This window comes from Aythya marila, assembly GCF_965140915.1.
Source record: "Aythya marila genome assembly, chromosome: 7".
Taxonomy (NCBI): domain Eukaryota; kingdom Metazoa; phylum Chordata; class Aves; order Anseriformes; family Anatidae; genus Aythya; species Aythya marila.
The window spans coordinates 14,511,266-14,533,961 of record NC_139048.1 but is presented as its reverse complement, the minus strand read 5'-3'; the positions used below and the strand labels follow the sequence as shown (position 1 = coordinate 14,533,961).

Genomic DNA, 22,696 nt, shown 5'->3' with positions numbered 1-22,696 from the left:
GGGACAAACAGGCAGAAGCTGCAGCCAGCCACGTTCCGGTGAGAAACAAGGGGTTCAGCAGGGCACGAGAGCTGCCACTAGAAGCAGCCCAGACCACCGTGGGCTCCTGCAGCCTCATGGCACAAGTGCTGTGGCTGTATCCTCAGCTGCCTGCGGATGTGCTGTGGTGGGGTGACCCAGGCAGTGCCCCGCCAGTGCTGTCCCCATCCCTGCCACAGCCCCTTTCCACATCAGAGAGCTCTGTGCCCAGTCCCACAGTGGCTGCTGGTGAGGTTTTGGCAAGTCCGTGACTTGTATGGTCGAGATGAGGCCCCTGCCACATGCTGCCCGACAGGGCACAGCTAATCCAGGCCCCCCCAGGGTGGGTGGCAGCAGCAGAGTGGCACCCACGGGCCACACAGATGAGGGCAGGGGGATGATGCTGAGTGCTCAGGTGCAGCTTCGGGGGCTTCCCTGTCACCTCCCTGCCTACAGTCACACTGTCCTTGTCCCCAGGGCAGAGGGGACAGGGCAGATCTATCCCTTGTCCCTCACCGTGCCTCAGGTGGAAATCGCCGGGGTGGAAATCTCCATGGGGGCTGCCTGCTGGGGGGGCTCCGCTCCTGAGCACCCGGACCTGTGCCCCCGGGGGTCTCAGGGTCAGCAGGGTGGGGTGGGGTGGGGTGGGGTGGGGTGGGGTGGGGTGGGGTGGGATGGGATGGGATGGGATGGGATGGGATGGGATGGGATGGGATGGGATGGGATGGGATGGGATGGGATGGGATGGGATGGGATGGGATGAGTCGGGTCGAGCCACCGCCCCGTGAAGGTTACGAGCCACGCTCCCGGCGCATCCCCCAGCGGGTCCCCCCGTAATATTTCGGCTCCGTATCGAGCGGCGCTGCCCGGCCGTGCTTCCACTGCAATTTCGGGCAGTAAATCAGCGCGGCGCAGCCCCACCTCCCCGCTCTCCATTGGCAGCGGCGCCCCTCGCCCCTCTCATTGGCGAGCCCGCGGCCGCCCCGGCCCTACATAAAGCCCGCTCGGGCGGCCCGAGCCGTCGGGAGCCGGGCGCCGAGGAGCCGGAGGCGGGCGGCGAGGAGGGCGCTGCGGGATGCGCTCCCCCCGCCGCCGCCACGGGGGCACCGGGCACCCCCCCGCGCCCGTGAGTAGGGGGCGCGCCCCCGCGTCCCGACCCCGGTTCCCTCCCCCGGTAACTTTGTCGGGGACTTGGGGTGGCGAGGGAAGTTGGGAGCCGCTGTGGGGAGGGGTCGCCGGTGGGCTTGGGGGGGGAGAGAGGGGGAGTGGGGGTGCGGGGTGCGCTTGGGGGCGCTGGGGACGTGGCGGTGGCGAGGGGCAGAGGGGAGAAGGGGGAGCCCCTCTCTCGGGGGCATTCCCACCGGGTGGGGGGCGTGGGGAGAGGGGTTTCGGCGTGTCTGGCTGTGCGGGAAGGGGCTGGTGGTGCTGCCCCAGCCAAGCCCCCCAAGGACCCGGTGTCCCCTCGGGCTGAGCTCCGAGGCTGAGGTGACTGCTCGTCTCCACACTGCATTAGCTGCTGCTGGCTGAGCCCCAGCGTGCCGGGTCCGGCGCTGAGGAGTCCTGCATGGGAGGGGACAGGGATGGGGACAGGCAGGAGCTGAGGGCTTTGGGCCCCTCAAAAGCCCCCCTGGTGGGATGCGAGTCTGGGCCAGGGTCTGCAAGGGGGGCATGGAAGGGAGCAGCACTGAGCCTGGACCTGGGCACACGGCTTCAGCTGGAGTGTTGGCACTGCAGGGTCTGGGCTGGTTGGGGTCGAGGTGCTATGGGAGGGGTGCTGCTGGCATCCCCGGGGTACCACAGCCCCCGTGGGAGAGGGGCAGCGAGTCTGCAGGACACCTCCCGGCCCTCCTCTGCCCTGGGAGGCACAGCGGTGGCAGGAGGGGCAGAACCACGTCCCTGGGACACGGGCAGCGGGGTGCCACGGGGCACTGTCATGGTACCGTGTTGTCACCGCTCTGAGGTGCCTTTGGGGTGTGACGGGGCCCTTGCTGCGCGGTGTCACGCGGTGTTAGAGCAGTGCTGGTGGTGGCTGTGGCCCGGGATGGGATGCTGCTGCAGTGGTGGGGCGTGACGCCGCTGGGACGTGCGGCACGGCAGGCGGCGGTGCCACGGTGGCACATGGGATGGGGTGGCCGTGTGGGCAGCCAGCTCCTGTCCCCCGGTGCTGAGGGTCACGGGGACGTGCATGAGGAGCCCTGCGGATATCATCACCCAGCTGTGGTGAGGGGTTTGTGGGGTGCAACCCCCTGCCTGCCCCAGAGCCCCCTTCCTGGTCCCACACACCCTGCTGCTACCCCGGCCCCATCCCATCCTCCTGGAGGGGGCCATGCGTGGGGATGGAAGGGCCCTGAGCCACGTCCCTGCCATGGAGCGGCTGTGGGGCCAGCACCCTGTCCCCGTGTGGGCACCCATGGTGCTTCCTGCCATGCCCCCGTCCTCCGCAGCTCGGCTCGGTGCCACCAGGCTCCGCCACGCAGAGCAAGGTGCCCTGGGGTGACCGCAGCTCCTGGGGTCACCTTGCGAGCCAGGATGTGGCTGGGTCAGGACACAACGGGACTGAGCCCTGTGCCAGCTGCATGAGCGGGGCCTGGCATCCTCAAAGCCCCAATGGAGGCTCCTGCCATGCTGGGAGGCACGGGGCCTCTCCCATCCGCCAGAGGAGCTTGGATCTTCCTCCCTCTTTCCCAAAATGGCCTGGCTCCAGGCCGGGTAGCCCCCACTGTGGCACCCAGCACCGGATCCGTGGGGAAGGGCCCTTTTGTCCCCAATCAGCAGCATTGTTTCCTCCTGGAAAAGCTCCATCCAACTTGGAGGGAAGCTGCCTGCAGCTGGATGGGGCGGGGGGGGCACACGGGGAGCGGGCCAAGCTGCGGAGAGGGGGAGCTGCAGGGGAGGCAGAGCCCTGCCTGGGGACAGCCACCCGTCCCTGCAGGCTGGGGACAGAGAGAGGGGTTTGGGGTCACAGGGCAGCCCTGCACCCCTGTCTGCGTGTGGGTAGCTGGTCCTAGTGAGCCCGTGTGGGCTGGGGGGAAAAACTCCCTTTCCCTTGCTGCTGGACACCCTGCTGCTCCTGGGGAAGTGGGGACAGCAGCCAAATGGCACCACGGAGCCGTGTCCCCTGCTGGGCCACCCAGCCGTCCCTCCAGACCATGGGAGCAGGGCTGGCTTCTCCTGCTCACGGGACCGTGCCCACTGCTGGGGACGTGCAGCTCGCTGCTGCTGGGGTTTTGTCCCCCAGAGGGGACTGCGTGCCCCACGGGTGGCTGTCCCCAGTGCCACCTCGCTTGTCACCTGCGCTACAGCCAGGTCAGAGCCAGCTCCAGAAGCTCCGCAGCCCTGCCAGCAGTGCTGGCAGCCACAGCTCTGCGCAGTCCGGGTTAATCGAGCCTCTCCTCCCGGCACCTCCTGCCTGCGGCCACATCCCTGCACACACACCTTCCCTGCTGGCCGGGGGGAGCTGGCCCCACGGGGTCCCCGGGAGGAACCGCACCAGCCTGGGAAAGGGGAGCCTGAGGGGAGGCCTCATGGCGGCCTGCAGCTCCTCACGAGGGGAGCGGAGGGGCAGGCGCTGAGCTCTGCTCTCTGGGGACAGCGACAGGACCCGAGGGAACAGCATGGGGCTGGGACAGGGGAGGGTCAGGCTGGGGGTTAGGGAAAGGGTCTGCACCCAGAGGGTGGTCGGGCACTGGGACGGGATGCCCAGGGATGAGGGCACAGCACCGAGCCTGACAGAGATCAAGAAGTGTTCGTACAACTCAGGTGTACGGTCTGATTTGTGGTGGTCCCGTGTGGGGCCAGGAGCTGGACTCAATGATCCTTTGGGGGGGTCATTTCCAACTCGGGGCCTTCTGTGGGTCAGGATGGGGAAACTGAGGCACACCGGAGCCACCCCTCTGTGTTCCCGTGGCCTTCCCAGCTCCGGAGGATTCCCCAGGCAGGGCACAACCTCCCCAGCCAGGTGACTGCCTGCCCCCCCTGCCAAGCCCAGCACCAGATCCACATCTCCTCTTGCCAGGATCCTGGGTGCCCGCAGCCCCTTGGGGCAGGGCGGGCTGCAGCTGAGCCCAGCTTTGTCAGCACCCGGTCCCTCCCACGGGATGGGCTCCCACGGCCCCGCTCCCAGCCCCACACTGCTGCCCCGAGGAGCCCGGAGGGTGAGCTGCAGCTGGGCAGGGCTGTGCACATGGGGGGCTTGGGGCTGGAAAAGTGAGGGGCTGTGGGATGGGGGGCGAGGAGGGGAGAGAGAGCAGCTCCCGTGCGAGAGCAGAGGGGGGCTGAGGCTCCACGGAGCGGGGAGCCCACAGGCTGCAGGTCTCCCCCAGGTGCCCAGGATGCTGGCGCTGTGCCTGCTGTCCCTGGCCTGGCTCAGCGAGGGCTCGCAGCGCAGCGAGCCCATGTTCACCGCCGTCACCCACCGCCTCCTGCCGCCCGACTACGACAGCAACCCCACGCAGCTCAACTACGGCGTGGCCGTCACCGACCTGGACGCCGACGGCGACTTCGAGATCGTGGTGGCGGGGTGAGTAGGGGCACCCACACGCGGTGCCTTGGGGACAGCGGGATGTGGTGGCCCCGCAGGGACAGGAGCTCCTCGCAGCACCATGTCCCGGTGCTGGCAGCATCCCTGCTGATCCCCTTACTTTCTCAAACTCTGTTTTCTCCAAAAAAATCACACGTGGTGCCCAGCTGAGCACTCTGACTGTGGAAGGCTTACAGCTCTGCTAATCCCCATCCCCTGCCGAGCCCCTCCAGCCGGCAGGAGGTGTGTGGTGCCCTGGTGTCCCTGCTGGCAGGGCATCTGCATGGGGTCTCACAGGTGCCTTGAGCCCAGTTCTGGGGCCAGGTACCCTCTGTAGGGTGGTGGAAGCTTCCCAGTGGCCGGGTCCCACCCCGCAGCGCACCGCCAGCGTGTCCCCAAGCCGGCTCAGCTCCGCTGACAGGACTCAGTGCTCTCTGGAGATTCGCTTAATTGGCTGGAGGTTTTTTATAGCCCTTTAGTGGTGTGATGGCTCGGAAGGGCTGGCAGGAACCATGGAGGCAGGAGCCGTGTGCTGCGCTGCCCCAGCATCAGAGCAGGGCTGGATGTGGAGCAGCTGCTGCCAGCGGGTCCAGCCGTGGGGACAGCGGCACGGGCTGGGTGTGCATGTGTGCAGCACGCTCACCCACAGGGGAGGCTTGCACACACACGTGCCCTCACCTGGAGAGGAGAATCCCTCACCCGTGAGCCCATACAGGGCTGTGGGAGCCTGGCTGTCCCTCGCTGGCACTGGGCACCCACATGGCCATGAGCTGCTGGGTTGGCTCAGGAACCTGCTGCCCCTGCGAGGGGGGCTCATCCCTGCAGGGGCTGGGGGTGTCTGCCCAAGGGAGCACTAAGCCTGGAAAACTGGGGCTCCCTGGGTGGGTGCAGGCCACTGCTGGCAGCTAGCGGTGGTTTTGTAAGCAGCGGTGCCCGTTGTGTAACTTGTTTACTGGTGTGCAGGGCGGGAGCAGGGGGGAGCCTGCGGGGCGCAGCGTGCCGAGAGGATTTGCCCTGCGTGCTGCCTGCCCTGCCCTGCCCTGCCAAAGGGCTGCAGGCAGGGACCTGTGCCCCATCCTGCTGGGTGCCCGGGTTGGGCAGGCACAGGATGCCCGATATGTGCTGGAAGGGGCCCAGACTGAGCCCTCCCCGTGGGCAGGCAGGCCCACAGCTGGGTGCTGAGGGCAGCCTGGGTCCCTCGGCCACCACAAACCACGCAGCTCTTTGCTGTGCCCACCGTGGGGAGTGCGCGGGGACAGGGGACACGGGGACAGGACAGGGTCTTTCCTCCTGCCCCCTACCCCCGGGGACCCATCTCCTGCTTGCGCCCGCAGGTACAACGGCCCGAACCTGGTGCTCAAGTACGACAAGGCGCGGGGCCGGCTGGTGAACGTGGCGGAGGACGAGCGCAGCTCCCCTTACTACGCGCTGCGGGACCGGCAGGGCAACGCCATCGGCGTGACCGCCTGTGACATCGACGGGGACGGCCGTGAGGAGGTTTACTTCCTCAACACCAACAACGCCTTCTCCGGTGAGCCCCGGCAGGGGGGAGGCTCCCGGCGCGGCTGCCCGCGACCTTCGGCGCGTGAGGGATGTGTGCGGGCTGGAGTTAATTTCTCAGTTGAGTGGCTCCATTGATTGATGGCAGCGCGGGCGGGACGCGGAGCCTGGCCAGCTGCTGAGTCAGCGCTTCCCGCTGCCCACCGCCCTCCCCGTGGCACCCCGAGAGGGACAGCAGTGTCCCCTTGCCGCTGGGGATGCGTGCTCTGGATGTCGTGCTGCCAGTCCCGGTGTGCCTGGCAGCAGCCATGCCTTCTGGACAAAACCAGGGGCTGATCCTGCCCTGCTGGTGCTGTCCCAGCTGCTGGGGGTGCCCCTCTTTGGGAGGGGACTCTTGTGCCCCAAGCAGGCACCAGGCACCCCAAGAGCTCCCCGTGTCTCTGCTCCAACCCAGCTCTGCCCTGTCCCCATCCCACGGCAGCAGAGGTATGTCCCTGATTCCCCCAGTTACCCAGGCTGCCGGCACGCCTGTCCCTAAACCTGGCACTGCCACGGCACTGTGCCGGGCAGCACAGCTCGCTGCCTGCGCCTGGCACCACAGCGGTTTCTGCCTTCCCAGGGATAATCTACGGGGCTGTGCCCTGCTGGGACACATTTTACCTTAATGAGTTGTTTCTTCTTTCCGTCTCCTGGTGGCACTTCAGAGCCACGGGAGCTCTCACAGTGCCGTGAGCAGGGGGCTGGGATGCTCGCCTCGCCATGGGGCGCCCCGCACCAATCCTGCTCTCGGGGAGCAAACTGGGATCTGGCACCACCAGCTCACGTCCCAGGGGGCTGCACGCAGGGCTCGGGGGGGGGATGGCTGCGCAGCCCCCTGACCCATGCTCCCCCAGGCATGGCCACCTACACGGACAAGCTCTTCAAGCTCCGCAACGGGCGCTGGGAGGACCTGCTGAGCGACAAGGTGAACCGGGACGTGGCCAGCCGCTTCGCCGGCCGCTCCGTCGCCTGCGTGGACCGGACGGTGAGCGGGCAGGGCAGGGTGGCCAGGGGGTGTCCCCATGCCCCCACTGCCCAACCAGCCCCCGGGACCTCTCCCCTCGCGTGGGCACCGTCCCCATCGCACCCTTGCCAGGGCTGAGGGTGTCCCCCCCTCCCAGCAGCCGGTGGCTGTCAGGGCTGCAGGCGCCTGTCCGCGCAGTTGCCGCTAGCTGATAAACGCGCCTGTCGAGGTGATTTATGTTCCTGTCACCTGCTCTTTCTTCTTCCTCCTCCCCCAGCAGTTTGTTTCCAAACGATTATCGCTAAATCAGGGCCCAGCTGCTGCTGCATGGGACAAGGAGGGCGGTGGGGATGGGAGGGAGGGGGCACCTGCCCCACTGGGGAGCTGGTGGGACGGGGTGCCCTAAACTGGAGAGTGACAAGGTGGCCATCCCCAGTCCCATGTGCCTTTAGCCACAGTCTCGCCCAGCCCTCACCAGGCACTGCTGCCCGTATGCCATGCACCCAGGACCTCTGAGAGCTCCCAGCCCCATGGCAGGGAGGATTAAGCCCGACCCCATCCCCGTGGGCCCAGGTTTTGGCCGGGAGGAGCAGGGCGAAGCCGCAGGGCGCGGGCGGGCGCTGAGGCGGTGCCGCCGGCCGCAGGGCTCGGGCAGGTACTCCATCTACATCGCCAACTACGCCAGCGGCAACGTGGGCCCCCACGCCCTCATCGAGATGGACGTGGCCGCCAGCGACCCTGCCCGTGGTGTCGTGGTGCTCGTGGACGTGGCCGCCCAGGCGGGCGTCAGCAGGTACACAGGTACGGAGGGGACGGGGCACAGCCCCGTGCCATGACCTGTGCCACGCATCTGCCTGCCTGCCCCGTCTGTCAGCAGCCCCACAGCCCATGGGAAGGACCCGTGGGACCCCCCTGTGCCTACAGTCACCCTGCTGACCCCCACGTGGCATCCACAGGGCTTGGGGATGCTTGCAGAGGTGTGTGCCAGCCTGTGCCCCGTGCCACCACTGGGACCGCCGCCGTGCCCCATCTCTGTGGCGGTAAATTGTCACTAATTAGGAGTGTTGTCACCATGGCGATGGCAGTGATTAGGTTGGAAGTGACACAAACGGCTGCCAGCCCCAATTAGCTCCTGATGAGAGGGACTGAAGGAGGGAGATGGGCAAGGAGGGGGCGCAGGGGGTCCCAGAAGCACCGGGACTGGCACAGGGGCACGCACCCCCCTGGGGCAGGGCGGCCCCCTCACCCCTGGCTGCTGTCCCCAGGGGGCCGTGGGGTGGCCGTGGGCCCCATCCTGAGCGACAGTGCCTCCGACATATTCTGCGGTAACGAGAACAGCCCCAATTTCCTCTTCCACAACCGGGGGGACGGGACGTACCGGGACGTGGCAGCTGCCGTGGGTGAGTAGGGGGACAGCAGGGACAACCCCGGGTGGAGGGGACACGGGGACCGACAGCCCCGCTGACTGCAGGGGATGGCTGATGGCTGAGATTGGGGACCACAGGGCCACGTCCCCAGGGGTGTCCCGGGGAGACAGCAGCAGGGAGGGTCCCGTCTCCCCGTCCCCTTGCTGCTCGCAGGGCTGGATGACCCCTACCAGCACGGACGCGGCGTGGCGCTGGCCGACTTCAACCGCGACGGCCGCGTGGACATCGTCTACGGCAACTGGAACGGGCCGCACCGCCTCTACCTGCAGGCGGGGGCCCCCGGCCGCGTCCGATTTCGGGTGAGGGCTGGGGCTGCCGAGCCCTCGCTGCTGGGGACACCCCAGCTTCACCCCGCTGTGGCTCCGAGCCCCGCTTGCCAGCGGCCTCCTGCTCGCCGTGCGCGTTGGCAGCCCCTGCCCGTCCCTTGCGCAGGACATCGCCACCCCCAAGTTCTCCATGCCGTCCCCCGTCCGCACCGTCATCGCCGCCGACTTCGACAACGACCAGGAGCTGGAGGTTTTCTTCAACAACATCGCCTACCGCGGCTCCTCCGCCAACCGCCTCTTCCGGTAGGGCCGGGGAAACGAGCAGCCCGCGCCGTGCCGCTCCCCGCCGCTGGCACACAGGGGACCCCCGCTCCGGCTCTGCTCGTAGCAGGAGCCATGCCTGAGCCCTTCCCCGTGTCATTACCAGCTGCGGCGGCCGTGCCTGCAGCAGCCCCTGGGGTCCCCGTGCCGCTGATCAGCAGCCGCCTGGAAGCTTGCTCGTGGCTCCCGCTAATTGTGGGGATCGATTCCTCGCCGCTGCCTGGCGGCTCCCCCTCGCCTCACCGCTGTCTGTCTGCCCACTGTGGGCGGGGGGTGGTTGTGGGGAGCTGGGAGCCCCTGGGGGGGTTCTCCGATCCCCAAGGGTTGTGACAGTGGTGGGGGATGTGAGGTGCATGGCCAGTCCCCCAACCACCCTGCACAGCCACCAGCAGCACCCCTGTCAACCCCATGCCCTCCAGGTGTCACCGGGGCTGTCACCTCTCTACCGAGCTGCTCCAGGGGGGAGCAGGCACTTGTCCCCCAGAAGCTTCCAGACATGGGGACATGGGGGCTGGCACTAACTCCCCCTCTGTGCCCGGCAGGCTCACCCGCAGAGAGCACTCAGACCCCATCGTGGAGGAGCTGAACCCAGGGGATGCGCTGGAGCCCGAGGGACGGGGCACGGGTGGGTCCCCAGCGCAGGGGTGGCTCGTGCTGGGGTGTGCCTGCCATAACGTGCCCGCATAACGAAGCACGTCCTGATCCTGCCCTCACAGGGGGTGCAGTGACAGATTTTGACGGCGATGGGATGCTGGACCTGATCCTGTCCCACGGCGAGTCCATGGCGCAGCCCATCTCCATCTTCAAGGGCACCCAGGTGAGTCGAGCAGGGGCTCCTCGCACCATCCCCCGTCCCTGCCCCCTCTCCTGGCTCACCCCCTGCCCATCCAACCCTCGCAGGGCACTGCCAACAACTGGCTGCGTGTCATCCCCCGCACTCGCTTCGGGGCCTTCGCGCGGGGGGCCAAGGTGGTGCTGTTCACGCGGCACAGCGGCGCCCACCTGCGCATCATCGACGGCGGCTCGGGGTACCTGTGCGAGATGGAGCCCGTGGCACACTTCGGGCTGGGTGAGCTGGGGTGGTGTGAGGGGGACAAAACCCCGCCAGCACCCCCAGGCAGCGGCCAGCTCTGCAGCCCCAGCACCCAGGGACCAGCTGTGGGAGCGAGGGGAGGATTTTCCCCTCCATCCCCATCCTGGAGGTGCCCCGCTAACAGGCTGCCCGCCTGCAGGGCGCGACGAGGCCAGCAGCCTGGAGGTGACCTGGCCCGATGGCCGCGTCCTGGTGCGAGCCGTGGCCAGCAGTGAGACCAACTCCGTGCTGGAGGTCCCCTACCCCCCGGACACAGAGGAGCTGCTGGTGCCCACCCCGCTGGAGGTGAGGGCTGGCTGTGGGGTGCAGGGGGAGTTTTGAGGGGCAGGAACGAGGGGCTGGGCTCTCCTGGATCCTGCCCCATCCCGGCCGTGTCTGCTTCTCCCCCAAACGCAGTGTGGGCAGGGATTCTCCCAGCACGAGAACGGACGCTGTGTAGGTGAGTGGCTGCTGGGGACGTGGGCAAGTGGCACAAAGGATGGAGCAGCAGGGATCAGGGAGCCACAGGGCTTGTGCGTGGCTCCAGCCAGGCACAGAGGGAGCCAGGGGGCTACCGGCAGCAGCTCCCAGCCCACATCTTTCTGCCTGCAGACACCAACGAGTGCACGGAGTTCCCCTTCGTGTGCCCCCGGGACAAGCCCGTGTGCATCAACACCTACGGCGGGTACCGCTGCCGCAGCAACAAGCGCTGCAGCCGGGGCTTCGAGCCCAATGAGGATGGCACGGCTTGCGTGGGTGAGTGACGGCGGGCACCAGTCTCCCCCCGATGGTGCTGTGCCCCTGCCCAGGGCCTGGCCACCTCCTGCACCCCGCTGGGCACCTGCCCCATCACCCACACCCCAGCTCCGTAGCTGCTCGCCTCCGTGCCCGCTGGTCCCACGCCTCCCCCCAAGCCGCCACTGACTCCCCTTCTCTCTCTCTTTCTCTCTTGCTCCTTCTTTCGTTCTCTGTGCAGCTCAAGTGGCCTTTTTTGGGGGATACCCCTCTGCCGGGAGCTGGCCCTGGCCCCCCCAAGGCGCCCTCCTCCCTCTAGGCTTCGGACTCTGCCTTTGCCTCTATGCACTTTAGCCCCTGCCCGTAACTCGCCAGAGCAGCCTTGGCGGAAGGACCGGCCGCCCTCTGCCTGTCTCTTCCTCTCTCTCTTTCTCTCTCTCCATGTCGAACCGCCCTGCAAGCGCCGGCTGCGCCGTGCCGGGGCGGCCGCCTCGGGAAGGGCAGGGGAAGGCGGCACCTTCCCCGGGACAGCAGCCAGGGAAAGCAGCCCCAGCGCTCCCCTCGCCTCGCCGCCGCCTCCCCGGCGCTCGCTTGCTCCGTCGACTTGATACCGTACCATGTGCCTGCTGGTTTGGCCTGCGACGTGTTTGCTTCTCCTGTCCCCGCTGCAGCGGGGGGCTCCCCCTCCCCGGCACCGCCAGAGGAGGGTCCCCCCAGCCCGGCAGGGGAGGGACCCCCCCCGTTTGTTTTTTAACGTATTGACCCCACTGTTTGGAGTCGGACCCTGCTCAGTCTTCCAGCCCCAGTCCCGGAGAATCCCCCCAATAAACTGTACCCTGTCTATTAACTGGGCTCTGGGAGCACCCCCAGCACCCCCTGGCTGTGGGGGGAGGCAGGAGATGCCTGGAGGGTCCCCCGGGAGGGTCCCTGCTCCTCGGGGCTGTGCTGCTTCTCCCCCACCTTGCCCATGGGTGCTGCTCCCCAGGACTTGCAGGACTGCAGCCAGCTCTGCCCCACCACCCCCAGGGCACCTGCATGCTGCTGCTGCTGCTGTGGCTTCTCCCAGGCTGTGGGTGGATGCTGCCAGCCCCCCTAACCTGCTTCTGCCCCCCCAGCCTCCCTGGGCATGGTCCTGTGCAGGCTGTGCCTGCTGCCACCCGAGCAACCCCTTTCCTGTGGGGATGTGTCCTGCTGGGGCTGTGCTGCTCCATCGCTCCCTTTCCTTTTCCCCCATGCTCACCCTCCTTCTGGGGCCGCCTCCACAGCCTGCTCGGTGCTCCCCATCGTGCCAGGGGGTGCCCAGCCCCAGCACAGCCCCCGGCATCGCTCCGGCACAGGAGGAGGCAGGGCAGGTGGCGGGGATGAAGCGTGAGGTTTATTGAAGGGCTCCATGCAGGGTGCCCCAGCGGGAACAGCAGGGCTGGGGGCCCCACGCGCACAATGACCGAGCTGAGGGGGGGTCCTGGGGGGCAGAGCCCTCCCCCTGCAGCCCCGGGAGAGCCACGCGGGCTCACTTCCACCCTGTACCCACACAGGGGCTCGTCTCCTAGGGGTGCTGGGTGTAACAGCCCCCCCCCCCATTCCCAAAAATCCTCACCTGGCCCTTCCTTGCAGCCGGGGGTCCCCACAGGCTGAGAACTGGGGGGCAGAGGGGGGGGCTCTGCAAGGTGCAGGGAGCAGGGCACCCCCGATGCAGGGGGGTGAGGGGCGCATGCAGGACGTGTGGGGCAGAGGAGGGCTCAGCAGCAGGAGCAGGGGGCTCGCTGGGGACGACACGGGGTCGGGCAGACAGCGGGGTGCTGCCGGAGCAGTCGGGGCCCCCGGGAGCAGCAATGGGCAGCGTGTGGGGTGCGCACAGCACCGACACAGAGACAAAGTGGCACTGGGGCGATGGGCCCGTGGCACCAAGAGCAGGGCACCCCGGGGGCACGGGGCTAAGCCCCCCATCCGGGGCACTGCAGGCACTGGGGCGCTGCCCGCTGGGGCTGCTCAGGGCGGGGGCAGTGGCGCAGAGCACCCCGGGGTGGGGGCTGCAGGAGCCCTTTGGCACTGGTTTGGCTCAGTGGGAAGCACCTGGGACGCCCCAGCAGCAGCCCCTGCCCGCAGCGGGTCTGAGCAGGGGCAGAGCTGCTGTGGGGGGCACGTCGCAGACGGGGGGGAGCGGGCAGCCCCCGGGGCCCCCCCCGCCCACCCACCCACCCACCCGCTCTGGACTCAGAAGCGGGTGCTCTGGTAGTGCAGCCTGCGGATTTCGGAGAGGCCGCTGTCCCGGCAGTACGAGTCCCTGCAGGGACTCTCTGCCAGTCACCGGCCCCCCGCGCCGCCCCCCCCGCCGCCGCTGCTGCTGCTGGAGCTGCCGCTGCTGGAGCTGCCGCTGCTGCACCGGTCCTCGTAGATGGAGATCTCGATCTGGGCACCGCTAAGGACCAGCCGGGGGCACGGCAGCCACAGACCCGCCGCCCGACTGCCCACTGCCCCCCTCCCTCACCCTCGTGCCCCCCCAGCGATGCCCTCCCCATCCTACCACCCTGCCACAGAGGATACGACCCTCATGCCACGCTCCAGCGGGTCGGTGAGCAGCAGCCCCCGCGGCGCGTAGATCTTCTCGTTCTGCTCCTGGATGTACTTGGAGATCTTCTTCAGGACCTGCTGGTGCACAGGGGGATGCTCGGGGCCTGCCAGCAAGGACACGGACACCCCACCCCGGCAGCCCCTGGGTGCCCGCACTTGGCCTCCAGCCCCCCCCTCCAGCTCCCTGCACCCTCCCCTGGGCATTGGCACCTTCTCGTAGTGCGTCTCCATGCAGAGGAAGATGAAATAGGCGGTGGCGCAGGCCAGGCACCCCTCCAGGTACGAGCTGCCCCCGATCTTCTCCGCTTCGGCGTAGAAGCTGTTAAGAGTTTTCACGGTCTCCTCGAAGAGCTGGCGCTCGATCTAGGGCAGAAGCTGCAGTGAAGACAAACCTGGCCAGCAGCTGCCCCCTGCGCTGTCCCTCCCGCTCCCTGGGGTGCCTCGGGGACCACTTAAACCTCTCCTCCCTGCTCAGTGCTGTCTCAGCTCCCTGGCCCCTGCATGCCAAGACCTGCCGAGCCTCCACCAGCGCCTCCCAGTCCTGCAAACCCTGGGCAGAGGGGCAGTGACAGCTCACACCCTGCCCCAGGCACTGCCCAGCAATCCAGCTGCATCGGCTGGCTCAGGGCCTTGCAACACCCCATGCCTTCAGACCCCTCTCCCACTCCCCAAGCCCCACAGGACACCGAAAATAGGGCACCCCCCCTCCCCCCCCCACACACACACACACGCCGCTGGGTTCCCTACCCGGCTCTCCAGCTCGGGGGGGAACTTTGTCTGGAACTGGCACGTGGTCCCGTCGCTGTAGTCCCTCTGCACAAAGACCTTGGTGGCCAGGGACGCGCTGCGCCGCAGCTCCTGCAGGCTGTGCACCTTGGGGGGGGGGCAGGGGGTGAGCCGGGGGGGCTGCAGCCGGGGAAAGGGTCCCCAGGCAGCAGTGCCATTCCCTCAGGGAGCCCCCCGCGTGGGCCATGCGCTTGTCCCCGTGTGCACCGGCTGCTGCGTGCGTGGTGTGTGTCCCCTGGGGTGTCACAGGCAGCGTGGGGACAGCCCTCGGTCCCCAGCAGCTTCCCAGCAGGAGGAGGGCAACGAGCTGAGCAGGGGGCCACAAAAGCAGGTCTGCAGTGGCCGTGCAGCGGGGGAACGGTGGCACAAAAGGGATCAGCAGGGCCCGGCCAGCCCTGGCACCCCACGCGGGATGAGAACCCACAGCAGCCCCCCCAGCCGTGGGTTGCAGCGGGGATGGAGAGGAGGACGGCGGTGCCAAGGGCATGTTGTGCCCCTCGTGCAGCGTGCCATCGCCTCCTGCCACCTGCCCCACACCGCACCCCAGCCCCGCACGGACCCCTCCGGCAAGGGCACCCCGCGCCGACCCCGGCCCCGCACCCAGCCGTGCGCGCAGACCCCAGCTCCCAGCCCCAGGCGGGTCCCATCCTGTCACCCCCCGCACCCCGCTGACCCCCAGCCCGGGGCAGAGCGCGGTTCGGTTCTGTCCCCTCCCCGGGGCCGGTCCCCGCCGCAGCCCCGCACCGGGCGGTTCCCGCACCCACCTCGGTGGCCATGGCGCGCCGTGCGCCCCGGGCCGTGCCGAGCCGTGCCGCGCCGCAACGGGCCGGGAGATGGAGAAGCGGAGCTGTCCGCGGGGCCGGGCCGAGCCGAGCCGAGCCGAGCCGAGCCGGGCGGGCGGCACCGGCGCTGTCCGCGGTGCTGCCGAGCCGAGCGGCGGAGGCGGAGGCGGGCCCGGCACGGCCCCGTGTGCGCAGCCGCCCGGGCCGGCCCCGAGGCCGCGGGGATGGGCGCCCGCAGCCGTTAGCGGGGAACCCCCGGAGGGGCCGCACCGCCCCAGGGGGGGCGCAGGGGGACGGGGAAACGGCTGCCGGGGGGGTGCCGCCGGGGGGGCTTGGGGGTGGCCGCCCTGGGGAGGGCGCACGGGGCGCTTGGGTGGCTGCCTTGGGGAGGGTGCCGGGGGCGTTTGGGGGGTGGGTGACCCGGGGAGGGTGCTGGGGGTGCTTATGGGGCTGGCTGCTGTGGGGAGGGTGCTGGGGGGGCCGGCAGTGGGGCTGGCAGCCCGCCCCACCGGGGCGCGTTGCTGGGTGCTGCTCGGGCAGAATTTGCGGCTGCGGAGAGAGGGCTGCGGTCAGGGCGCAGGCAGACATCAAAGGGGAGCGCTAACGAATTCCCTGTTATCTCTGCCCGGTGACAGCTCAATTAGAGCCAAGGGAAGGCAAACGGGCAGAAAACAGGCGCTGTCCCCAGAGGAGGAGGAGGGGGTGGCGCAGCAGGGAAGGGGGTGAGGGCTGGTGGCCGTGAGCTCAGGGCCTGTGCGGGGCAGAAGGGCGGCCTGCCTGCCCCACAGCGCCTGGGGACACCGGGCAGGGTGCAGGGTGACACAGCCCTGGCAATGTGCACACAGCTGGGGACAGGCACACAGCTGGGGTTGGTACATAAATAGAAATGTGCACAGACACAGCTGGGATGCACACAGCTGGGGATGCTCACGGACACAGCTGGGGATGCGCACAGGCACAGGCGTGCACCCACACTCATGCACACACCCACCCGTGCACCCACGGGCCCAGGCTGGCACACCCTGGGGTGTCCCCGGATGCCCCCAGAGCCAGGCCCCGCTCGCCAGCCCCTTCCCGTGCCACACCACGTCACCGCCTGGCAGCGGCCGTGCCAGTTTCCATGGCAATGTCTCCCCTGCCAGGAGATGAGGTTTGCTCTCCCATGCGGTGGCGAGGGGCCGACAGCAGCCGGGGGGGGCCCAGCTGTCCCTGCCGCCCCCGGATGCATCCCCCGGGCTCTGCCCACCTGATGCACCCCGCAGTGCTGCCGTCCCAAGGGAAGTGCTGTGCAGCCTCACTGCCCAGGACCGAGCCTTGCCCAGCGTCAGGGACCTGCCCCATGGCACTGCCCAGCCCCACGCAGCCCCCTAGACCCCCCCGCCTGATGCCCCACCGTGGGCTTTGCAGCTGTAAGCAGACGGCCCTTCTCCCCCCACATTGCCAGGGGGCTATTTTTAGGCTGCCTGGCAGCAGAGGCGGGCACGGCTGCTGCAGGAGCTGCCTTTATTCCTGATATTCCCTGCTCCAGAGCCCTCCGCCCCACAGGACAGGGGTGCAGGAGCAGGGGGTGCCACCACTACATCCCCTGGTGCACGGAGCTGCACCCCCTGCCTGCAACCCCGACCTTCCCGTCACTCCTGGCACGGTGGATGTGGTCCTTTAGAGGGGACCCCCCCGCAGCCCCATCCTGCACCGAGCCCCTGCCCATCTGGGGGTGCAGAGCCCCCTCCTCAGCCCGCAGCCACCCAGCGGGGCTGTCTGCAGCTCCCGGCTCCACTTCAAAAGGACCCAGGGCAGTGCCAGCCCTGGCAGCTGCTTCGCACGGCGCTCGGGGGGCTTGGATGAACAGCAAGGGGGGGCCGTGAGCTCACCACCCCGCCGAGGACAACGGTGACATTTGGGAGGCGAGGAGGATAGCTGATAACCTTTCCCGGAGGCACCAGGTGTGTGGGTGTGTGTCAGGATGGGGGGGGACGTCCCCCACACCCCGAGCTGCCAGCAAACAGCTCCAGGCACCCCAGCGTGGCCCTCGGTGCGGGAGGTGCTGCTCCAGAGGGACGCTGCCCCAAACTGCCTGCAGTCTGAGCACCCCGAGGGAGGGGACACCGCTGTCCCCAGGGCTGGCCGTGCCCACCCGAGGGGTGTGTGGCCAGGGGGGCGCAGCACCAGGTCCCACGCGCTGCTGGCTCTGCAAGCAAGCGGGCAGGGAGGGATGCGGTTTGGGCAGGAGGTGCCCAAAATCACGGCCCAGCTTCTGCAAAGCTTCCTGCTGGGAAGCCAGGCTGGGCGAGGGCTGGCTCCCACACCTCCCCTACCCTCTGCACAACAGCGTGGGGGGCGCAGCGCTGCCCGGAGGTCCCCACGTCCCCAGAAACAAGGCGAGGGAAGGGGCTCGCCCCCCGGCCTCGTGCCCAGGGGTCCCCACGCGGTCCCTGCCCCATCCCTGCCCCGCACGGGGCCGGGGGTCGGGCGGGCGGCGCAGAGCGGCACACACACGGCTCTGTGTGCTCACAGGATTTACGAGCCGGGGCAGGAGCCGCCGAGGGGTTGGGAGGGCGCCAGGGCGGCCGCGGCCCCGCAGCTGTGCCCGGAGCGCTGCCAGCCGCATTCCTGGGGCTGCGAGACAAGCGCCAGTGTGTGTGGGCGCAGGGCAAGTGCGTGGCCACCACCGATCCTGGCCGCCCTGGGGGTCCCGCAGCCCCCCCAATGGCTCGGTCCCACCGTGCCCCCCCTGCCCTCACCTCCCTCTGGCACCCCACTGCGGGGCAAGCCGGGCAGGGCTCCGTGCTGGGTGCAACCCGGCACTGGTGCCTTTATGGGGGAGCAGGGCAGGGCTGGGGGCAGCCCCCCTGCAGGGCACGTCCCCTTACCATGTCCCCGTGGCCAGCTGTCCCTGGGGTCCCCACCGCAGAGGGGGCAGCCCCCATAGCCCCCGTCCCGGTGGCAGTGCCGGGCAGGGTGACCCAGGCGGTGGTGGAGCTGGTGGCCTGGCTGCGCCGAGTGACAGGAGCAAGTGTCAGACCTCCGGCCCTCTGCGGGGCCTGGGGACGTGGGCACGGGCACAGCCTGCGCAGACAGGGCGTGGGGAAGGGCAGTGCTGCTCATCCCCACCCCTGGGAGCTGCCACAGCAGGAGGGCAACGATCCCATCCCGTCCCATCCCATCCCATCCCATCAATCCCATCCCATCCCGTCCCATCCCGTCCCATCCCATCCCATCCCATCAATCCCATCCCATCCCAACCCATCCCACCCCACCCCATCCCATCCCATCCCATCCCATCCCATCCCATCCCATCCCATCCCATCCCATCCCATCAATCCCGTCCCATCCCGTCCCATCCCGTCCCATCCCATCCCATCCCATCCCATCCCATCCCATCCCATCCCATCCCATCCCATCCCATCCCATCCCATCAATCCCGTCCCATCCCATCCCATCCCATCCCATCCCATCCCATCCCATCCCATCCCATCCCATCCCATCCCATCCCATCAATCCCATCCCATCCCACCCCACCCCACCCCACCCCACCCCACCCCACCCCATCCCATCCCATCCCATCCCATCCCATCCCATCCCATCCCATCAATCCCGTCCCATCCCGTCCCATCCCATCCCATCCCATCCCATCCCATCCCATCCCATCCCATCCCATCAATCCCGTCCCATCCCATCCCATCCCATCCCATCCCATCCCATCCCATCCCATCCCATCCCATCCCATCCCATCCCATCAATCCCGTCCCATCCCACCCCACCCCACCCCACCCCACCCCATCCCATCCCATCCCATCCCATCCCATCCCATCCCACCCCATCCCATCCCATCCCATCCCATCCCACCCCACCCCATCCCATCCCATCCCACCCCACCCCACCCCATCCCATCCCATCCCATCCCATCCCATCCCATCCCATCCCATCCCATCCCATCCCATCCCATCCCCCTGGCCACAGCCCAGCTCCACCTCCTGTGGGTGGCAGCCCCACTGGGCAGGGCTGAGGGGTGCAGCACAGCCTCCCAGAGCTGGGACACATCCCCAGGAGCAAAGGTCCCTCTTCCCACCCCAGCTATTGTCCTTTAAGCATGTTTTCTTTTTTTTTTTTTTTTTTACTTTCGGTCCCTATGAACACCCTTTGAAGCCCAGCCTCGCTGCCAGGAGGTGACTCAGTGGCTCTAATGAAGGCATCGTGACAGACGGGGGGCCCAGGGGCTGGCAGGGAGCCCCTTGTCGTCCCCCCCCCCGCCACCCCCAGCCCCACCAGCCAAGGCTGCTCCTCGGGTAGGGCTCGGGGCAAGGCTCAGCACCACGCACGGGCACCACACGCCCCCACAGCTCCATCCTGCAGCTCCTGCTCCCTGGCCCCTTCCCAGCGGAGCGCCCGCAGCAATCAGCTCCCCGCTGCCCTGCCCCAGGCCATCCATCACCGGTTAGCTATTTCCCATCACCATTTATCCCCAGACAATCTCACTCCTCCTGGGACAACCCGAGGCTTCCAGCACCCTCCCCTCCTGCTACTGGGCAGCCCTGATAACGGGGCTGCTCTATCTTATCGTGCTCCTGGTGGTTACACATTAACGGTGCCATCCCCGGGGCTTGGCCCAGGAGAGCCGAGCTCAGCCCCGAGGCCAGCAGCGAGCATCCCTGGGGGCTGTGGACCAAGGTGCTGCGCCCAGCACGGTGGAAACAGGCAGGGAGAGCGGGCTGCAGGCACGGGCACAGTGTATGGTGAGGCTGCCAGCACGGCCCCATAGCGGATGGCTCCTGGAGGGGTTTGGGGACCGTCCCTGCCCCCTGCCCGGGGCAAAGGGCAGCTGCTATCTCCTGCCTGCAGTGGGCTGTTTGCTCTGCCGCCCATTAGGGCAGGGGCTGGGGGCGGCACGGGGGCGCTGGCCAGGCTGGGGCATCGATCGCGGGAAGGGGAATGGGCACCCCAGATAACCCCTGCAGAAAAATGGGTTTCTAATGGGGTCCTCAGCCCGGCTCCCCCTGCTCAGCCCATCTCCAAGGGGATGGGGGAATGTGGCCCCGTCCCATCCCGCTGGGCTCCGGCTCTTCCCATGCCCCAGGCACCAAAAGTGCCTGGGAAAGGGTCTGCATGTCCCCCCAGCCCCCCTGTCCTGTCTCAATGGGGTGCCCCTGGATGACATAGGGTGACAGAGAGCCCAGATCTGAGGAAGGGGACAGAGCAGGAGCAGAGGCTGCAGGTGGCACCCTGCATGTGGGTGCTCCAGCATCATGGGGTCCCCGGGCTGTCCTGCACCCCCAGCCCCTGCACCCCGCACCCCTACTCCAGGGGGGTCTCCCCAGGGGAGGGGGACAGGGCAGGAACCGGGGTCCCCCACCCCGTGCCAGGAGCAGACAGGCTGGGGACATGCTGGACAGGGAGGCACGAAGCACCCTGGTGCGGAGCCACCCTGCGGGGGCACCCCGAGCAGCGCCGTGCGCCCACCCCGCGGTGCGAGGCAGGGCTGGCGGCGGGGAGGGAGGGAGAGCGGCCTGGCGTGGGGCCGGGGGGCCATGGCCGGGGGGGGCCAGCAGCAGGAGCAGATTGGCTGCCGGCGAGGCCTGCGGGCTCCTTTGAAAGGGCGGCGTGGGAGGCGCCTGGGGAGCAGGCAGCAGGCAGCCGGCTGGGTCCCGCTCGGCACGGCACGGCTGCGGCGATGCCACGGGCGAGCGTCCCCACGAGGATCACGGGCACGGCGCTGCAGGCGCTGCTGGCGCTGCTGGCGCTGCTGGCACCGGGCGGCGGGCAGCACTACGACTACTACGGCTGGCAGCCCGAGAGCGTGCCCCGCGGGCGCTTCTACGGCCGGGAGCCGCAGTGCGTGGACATCCCGGCCGACATGCAGCTCTGCTACGACGTGGGCTACAAGCGCATGCGGCTGCCCAACCTGCTGGAGCACGAGTCCATGGCCGAGGCCAAGCAGCAGGCCAGCAGCTGGGTGCCCCTGCTCGCCAAGCAGTGCCACACTGACACCCAGCTCTTCCTCTGCTCCCTCTTCGCCCCCGTCTGCCTCGACCGGCCCGTCTACCCCTGCCGCTCGCTCTGCGAGGTGGTGCGCGACTCCTGCGCCCCCGTCATGGAGTCCTACGGCTTCCCCTGGCCCGAGATGCTGCACTGCGCCAAGTTCCCCTCCGACCACGACCTCTGCATCGCCGTCCAGTTTGGGAACAGCCAGGCCACCCCGCCGCCAGGTAAGGGGGCAGGGTACGGCGACAGGGGATGGGGACACCACGTGGGGTGCCACCGCAGAGCCCACATCCCTGCTCCTCTAGGAGCACAGCCCCCAGGGGGGCAGCAGCCCTGGCTCAGCACCCCTCGCTGCCTGCACAGAGCTGCCCCAGGGCAGCAGGGAGCGGTGCTGGGGGTGACCACGGGAGCTGTGTCCCTCTCCCCTCACCACGTCCCATGGCAGCAGCACAAAGCACCCAGCCCCGAGCGCTGCACCTGTGCTGCCCCCTCGCACACGCAGGTTGCTGGTGGCTGTCCCCTCGGGCAGGGAAGGGACGTCACCCAAAGGCAGACAGGGTTGGGAGCAGGCACTGAGGGTTGTGGCACCCTCTGCCCCGCTGCCACCATCGCCGCTGCGCCCCAGAGCATCAGCAGGGTCACCCTACTCCCCGTCCCTTGTGGGAAGCAGGTGCTGGGACTGGGTGCCCCCGATCACCTTGGCACAGCTCCTGGGGCTCCCCCAGCATGTCCCCAGCGAGCTGCCCCCGGTGACCGCAGCTGGTGTCACCCCGCAGTGTCCAGGATCTGCACGCAGTGCGAGATGGAGCACAAGGCGGATGGCATGATGCAGCAGATGTGCTCCAGCGACTTCGGTGAGTGCTGGGGTCCCCTTCCCCGACACCCCCTGCCCCCCACAGCCCCAGCCACCCCTGGAGCAGCCCAGGTAGGGGCTTGGCCAAAAGGCACCGCTGTCCTGGGACAGCCCCGTGGGGACCCACTGGAGCCCTTCCCTTGGACCCCGGGTATGATTTGGGGTGCCTCAGAGATAGGGCAAGTGTGGGGGACAGGCAGAACGGGGCATCAGGCAGTGATTTCCCCCAAGACCCTTCATCAGGACCCAGCCCCAGGGACTTGCTGCACCCTGTCCTGCACAGACACCTGCCCCAGATCCCAGCCGTGCCCCCAGCACCCCCCGCAGAGCCCCCAGCAGTGCCCCCCGGCTGTCCCCACGCAGTGGTGAAGATGCGCATCAAGGAGGTGACAGAGGAAAACGGGGAGCGGCGCCTGGTGGCCGCCCAGAAGAAGAAGGTGCTGAAGCTGGGCCCCCTCAAGCGCAAGGACACCAAGAAGCTGGTGCTGCACATGAGGAACGCGGGCTCCTGCCCCTGTCCCCAGCTCGACAGCCTCGGCGGCAGCTTCCTGGTGATGGGCCGCAAGGCGGGCGGCCGCCTGCTCCTCCTCGCCATCTACCCCTGGCAGAAGCACAACAAGGAGATGAAGTTCGCCATCAAGTTCATGTTCTCCTACCCCTGCCCCCTCTACCACCCCCTGCTCTACGGGGCCGGGCAGCACTAGGGCTCTGCCCCGGGACTCCTGCACTCGCCCTGCTCCGCACCCCTGGTGGCACCCCAGGACCCCGGCGATCCCCAGCTGCATTCAAGGGAGCCTCGACCTGCAGCCAGGACCCCTGCCCCTCCTGAACGCCCAGCTCTGCACCCCCAGGACCCCTGCCCTG

The 22,696-nt window shown here is 68.6% G+C and overlaps 3 protein-coding genes across 5 annotated transcripts; 2 read left to right on the top strand and 1 right to left on the bottom strand.

Moving 5' to 3' along the window:
• Positions 1-1,093: 1,093 nt before the first annotated feature.
• CRTAC1 (cartilage acidic protein 1) lies at positions 1,094-11,215 on the top strand (the record flags this gene model as incomplete). Of its 2 annotated transcripts, none has more annotated exons than XM_082765027.1 (15): positions 1,094-1,144; positions 4,341-4,537; positions 5,872-6,068; positions 6,931-7,061; positions 7,685-7,841; positions 8,306-8,440; positions 8,621-8,766; positions 8,900-9,036; positions 9,597-9,679; positions 9,771-9,871; positions 9,955-10,123; positions 10,287-10,432; positions 10,544-10,586; positions 10,739-10,882; positions 11,103-11,215. In XM_082765027.1, the coding sequence occupies 15 exons, from the start codon at positions 1,094-1,096 to the stop codon at positions 11,213-11,215; spliced, it is 1,950 nt and encodes a 649-aa protein (XP_082621153.1). The 2 variants fall into 2 exon arrangements, with proteins under 2 accessions (XP_082621153.1, XP_082621152.1); XM_082765026.1 differs by having other exon boundaries at positions 1,094-1,179; positions 4,316-4,537.
• Positions 11,216-13,095: 1,880 nt separating this feature from the next.
• On the bottom strand, positions 13,096-17,927 carry GOLGA7B (golgin A7 family member B; the record flags this gene model as incomplete). 2 transcript variants are annotated; one of them, XM_082765028.1, is made up of 5 exons in its annotated part: positions 13,096-13,270; positions 13,406-13,507; positions 13,643-13,795; positions 14,180-14,305; positions 17,871-17,927. In XM_082765028.1, the coding sequence occupies 5 exons, from the start codon at positions 17,925-17,927 to the stop codon at positions 13,166-13,168; spliced, it is 543 nt and encodes a 180-aa protein (XP_082621154.1). In that variant the 3' UTR covers positions 13,096-13,165. The 2 variants fall into 2 exon arrangements, with proteins under 2 accessions (XP_082621154.1, XP_082621155.1); XM_082765029.1 differs by lacking the exon at positions 17,871-17,927 and adding an exon at positions 14,983-15,007.
• A 2,564-nt stretch (positions 17,928-20,491) lies between these two features.
• SFRP5 (secreted frizzled related protein 5) lies at positions 20,492-22,536 on the top strand (the record flags this gene model as incomplete). Its single annotated transcript, XM_082764375.1, has 3 exons — positions 20,492-21,203; positions 21,756-21,833; positions 22,196-22,536. The coding sequence occupies exons 1-3, from the start codon at positions 20,669-20,671 to the stop codon at positions 22,534-22,536; spliced, it is 954 nt and encodes a 317-aa protein (XP_082620501.1). The 5' UTR covers positions 20,492-20,668.
• Positions 22,537-22,696: the final 160 nt, after the last annotated feature.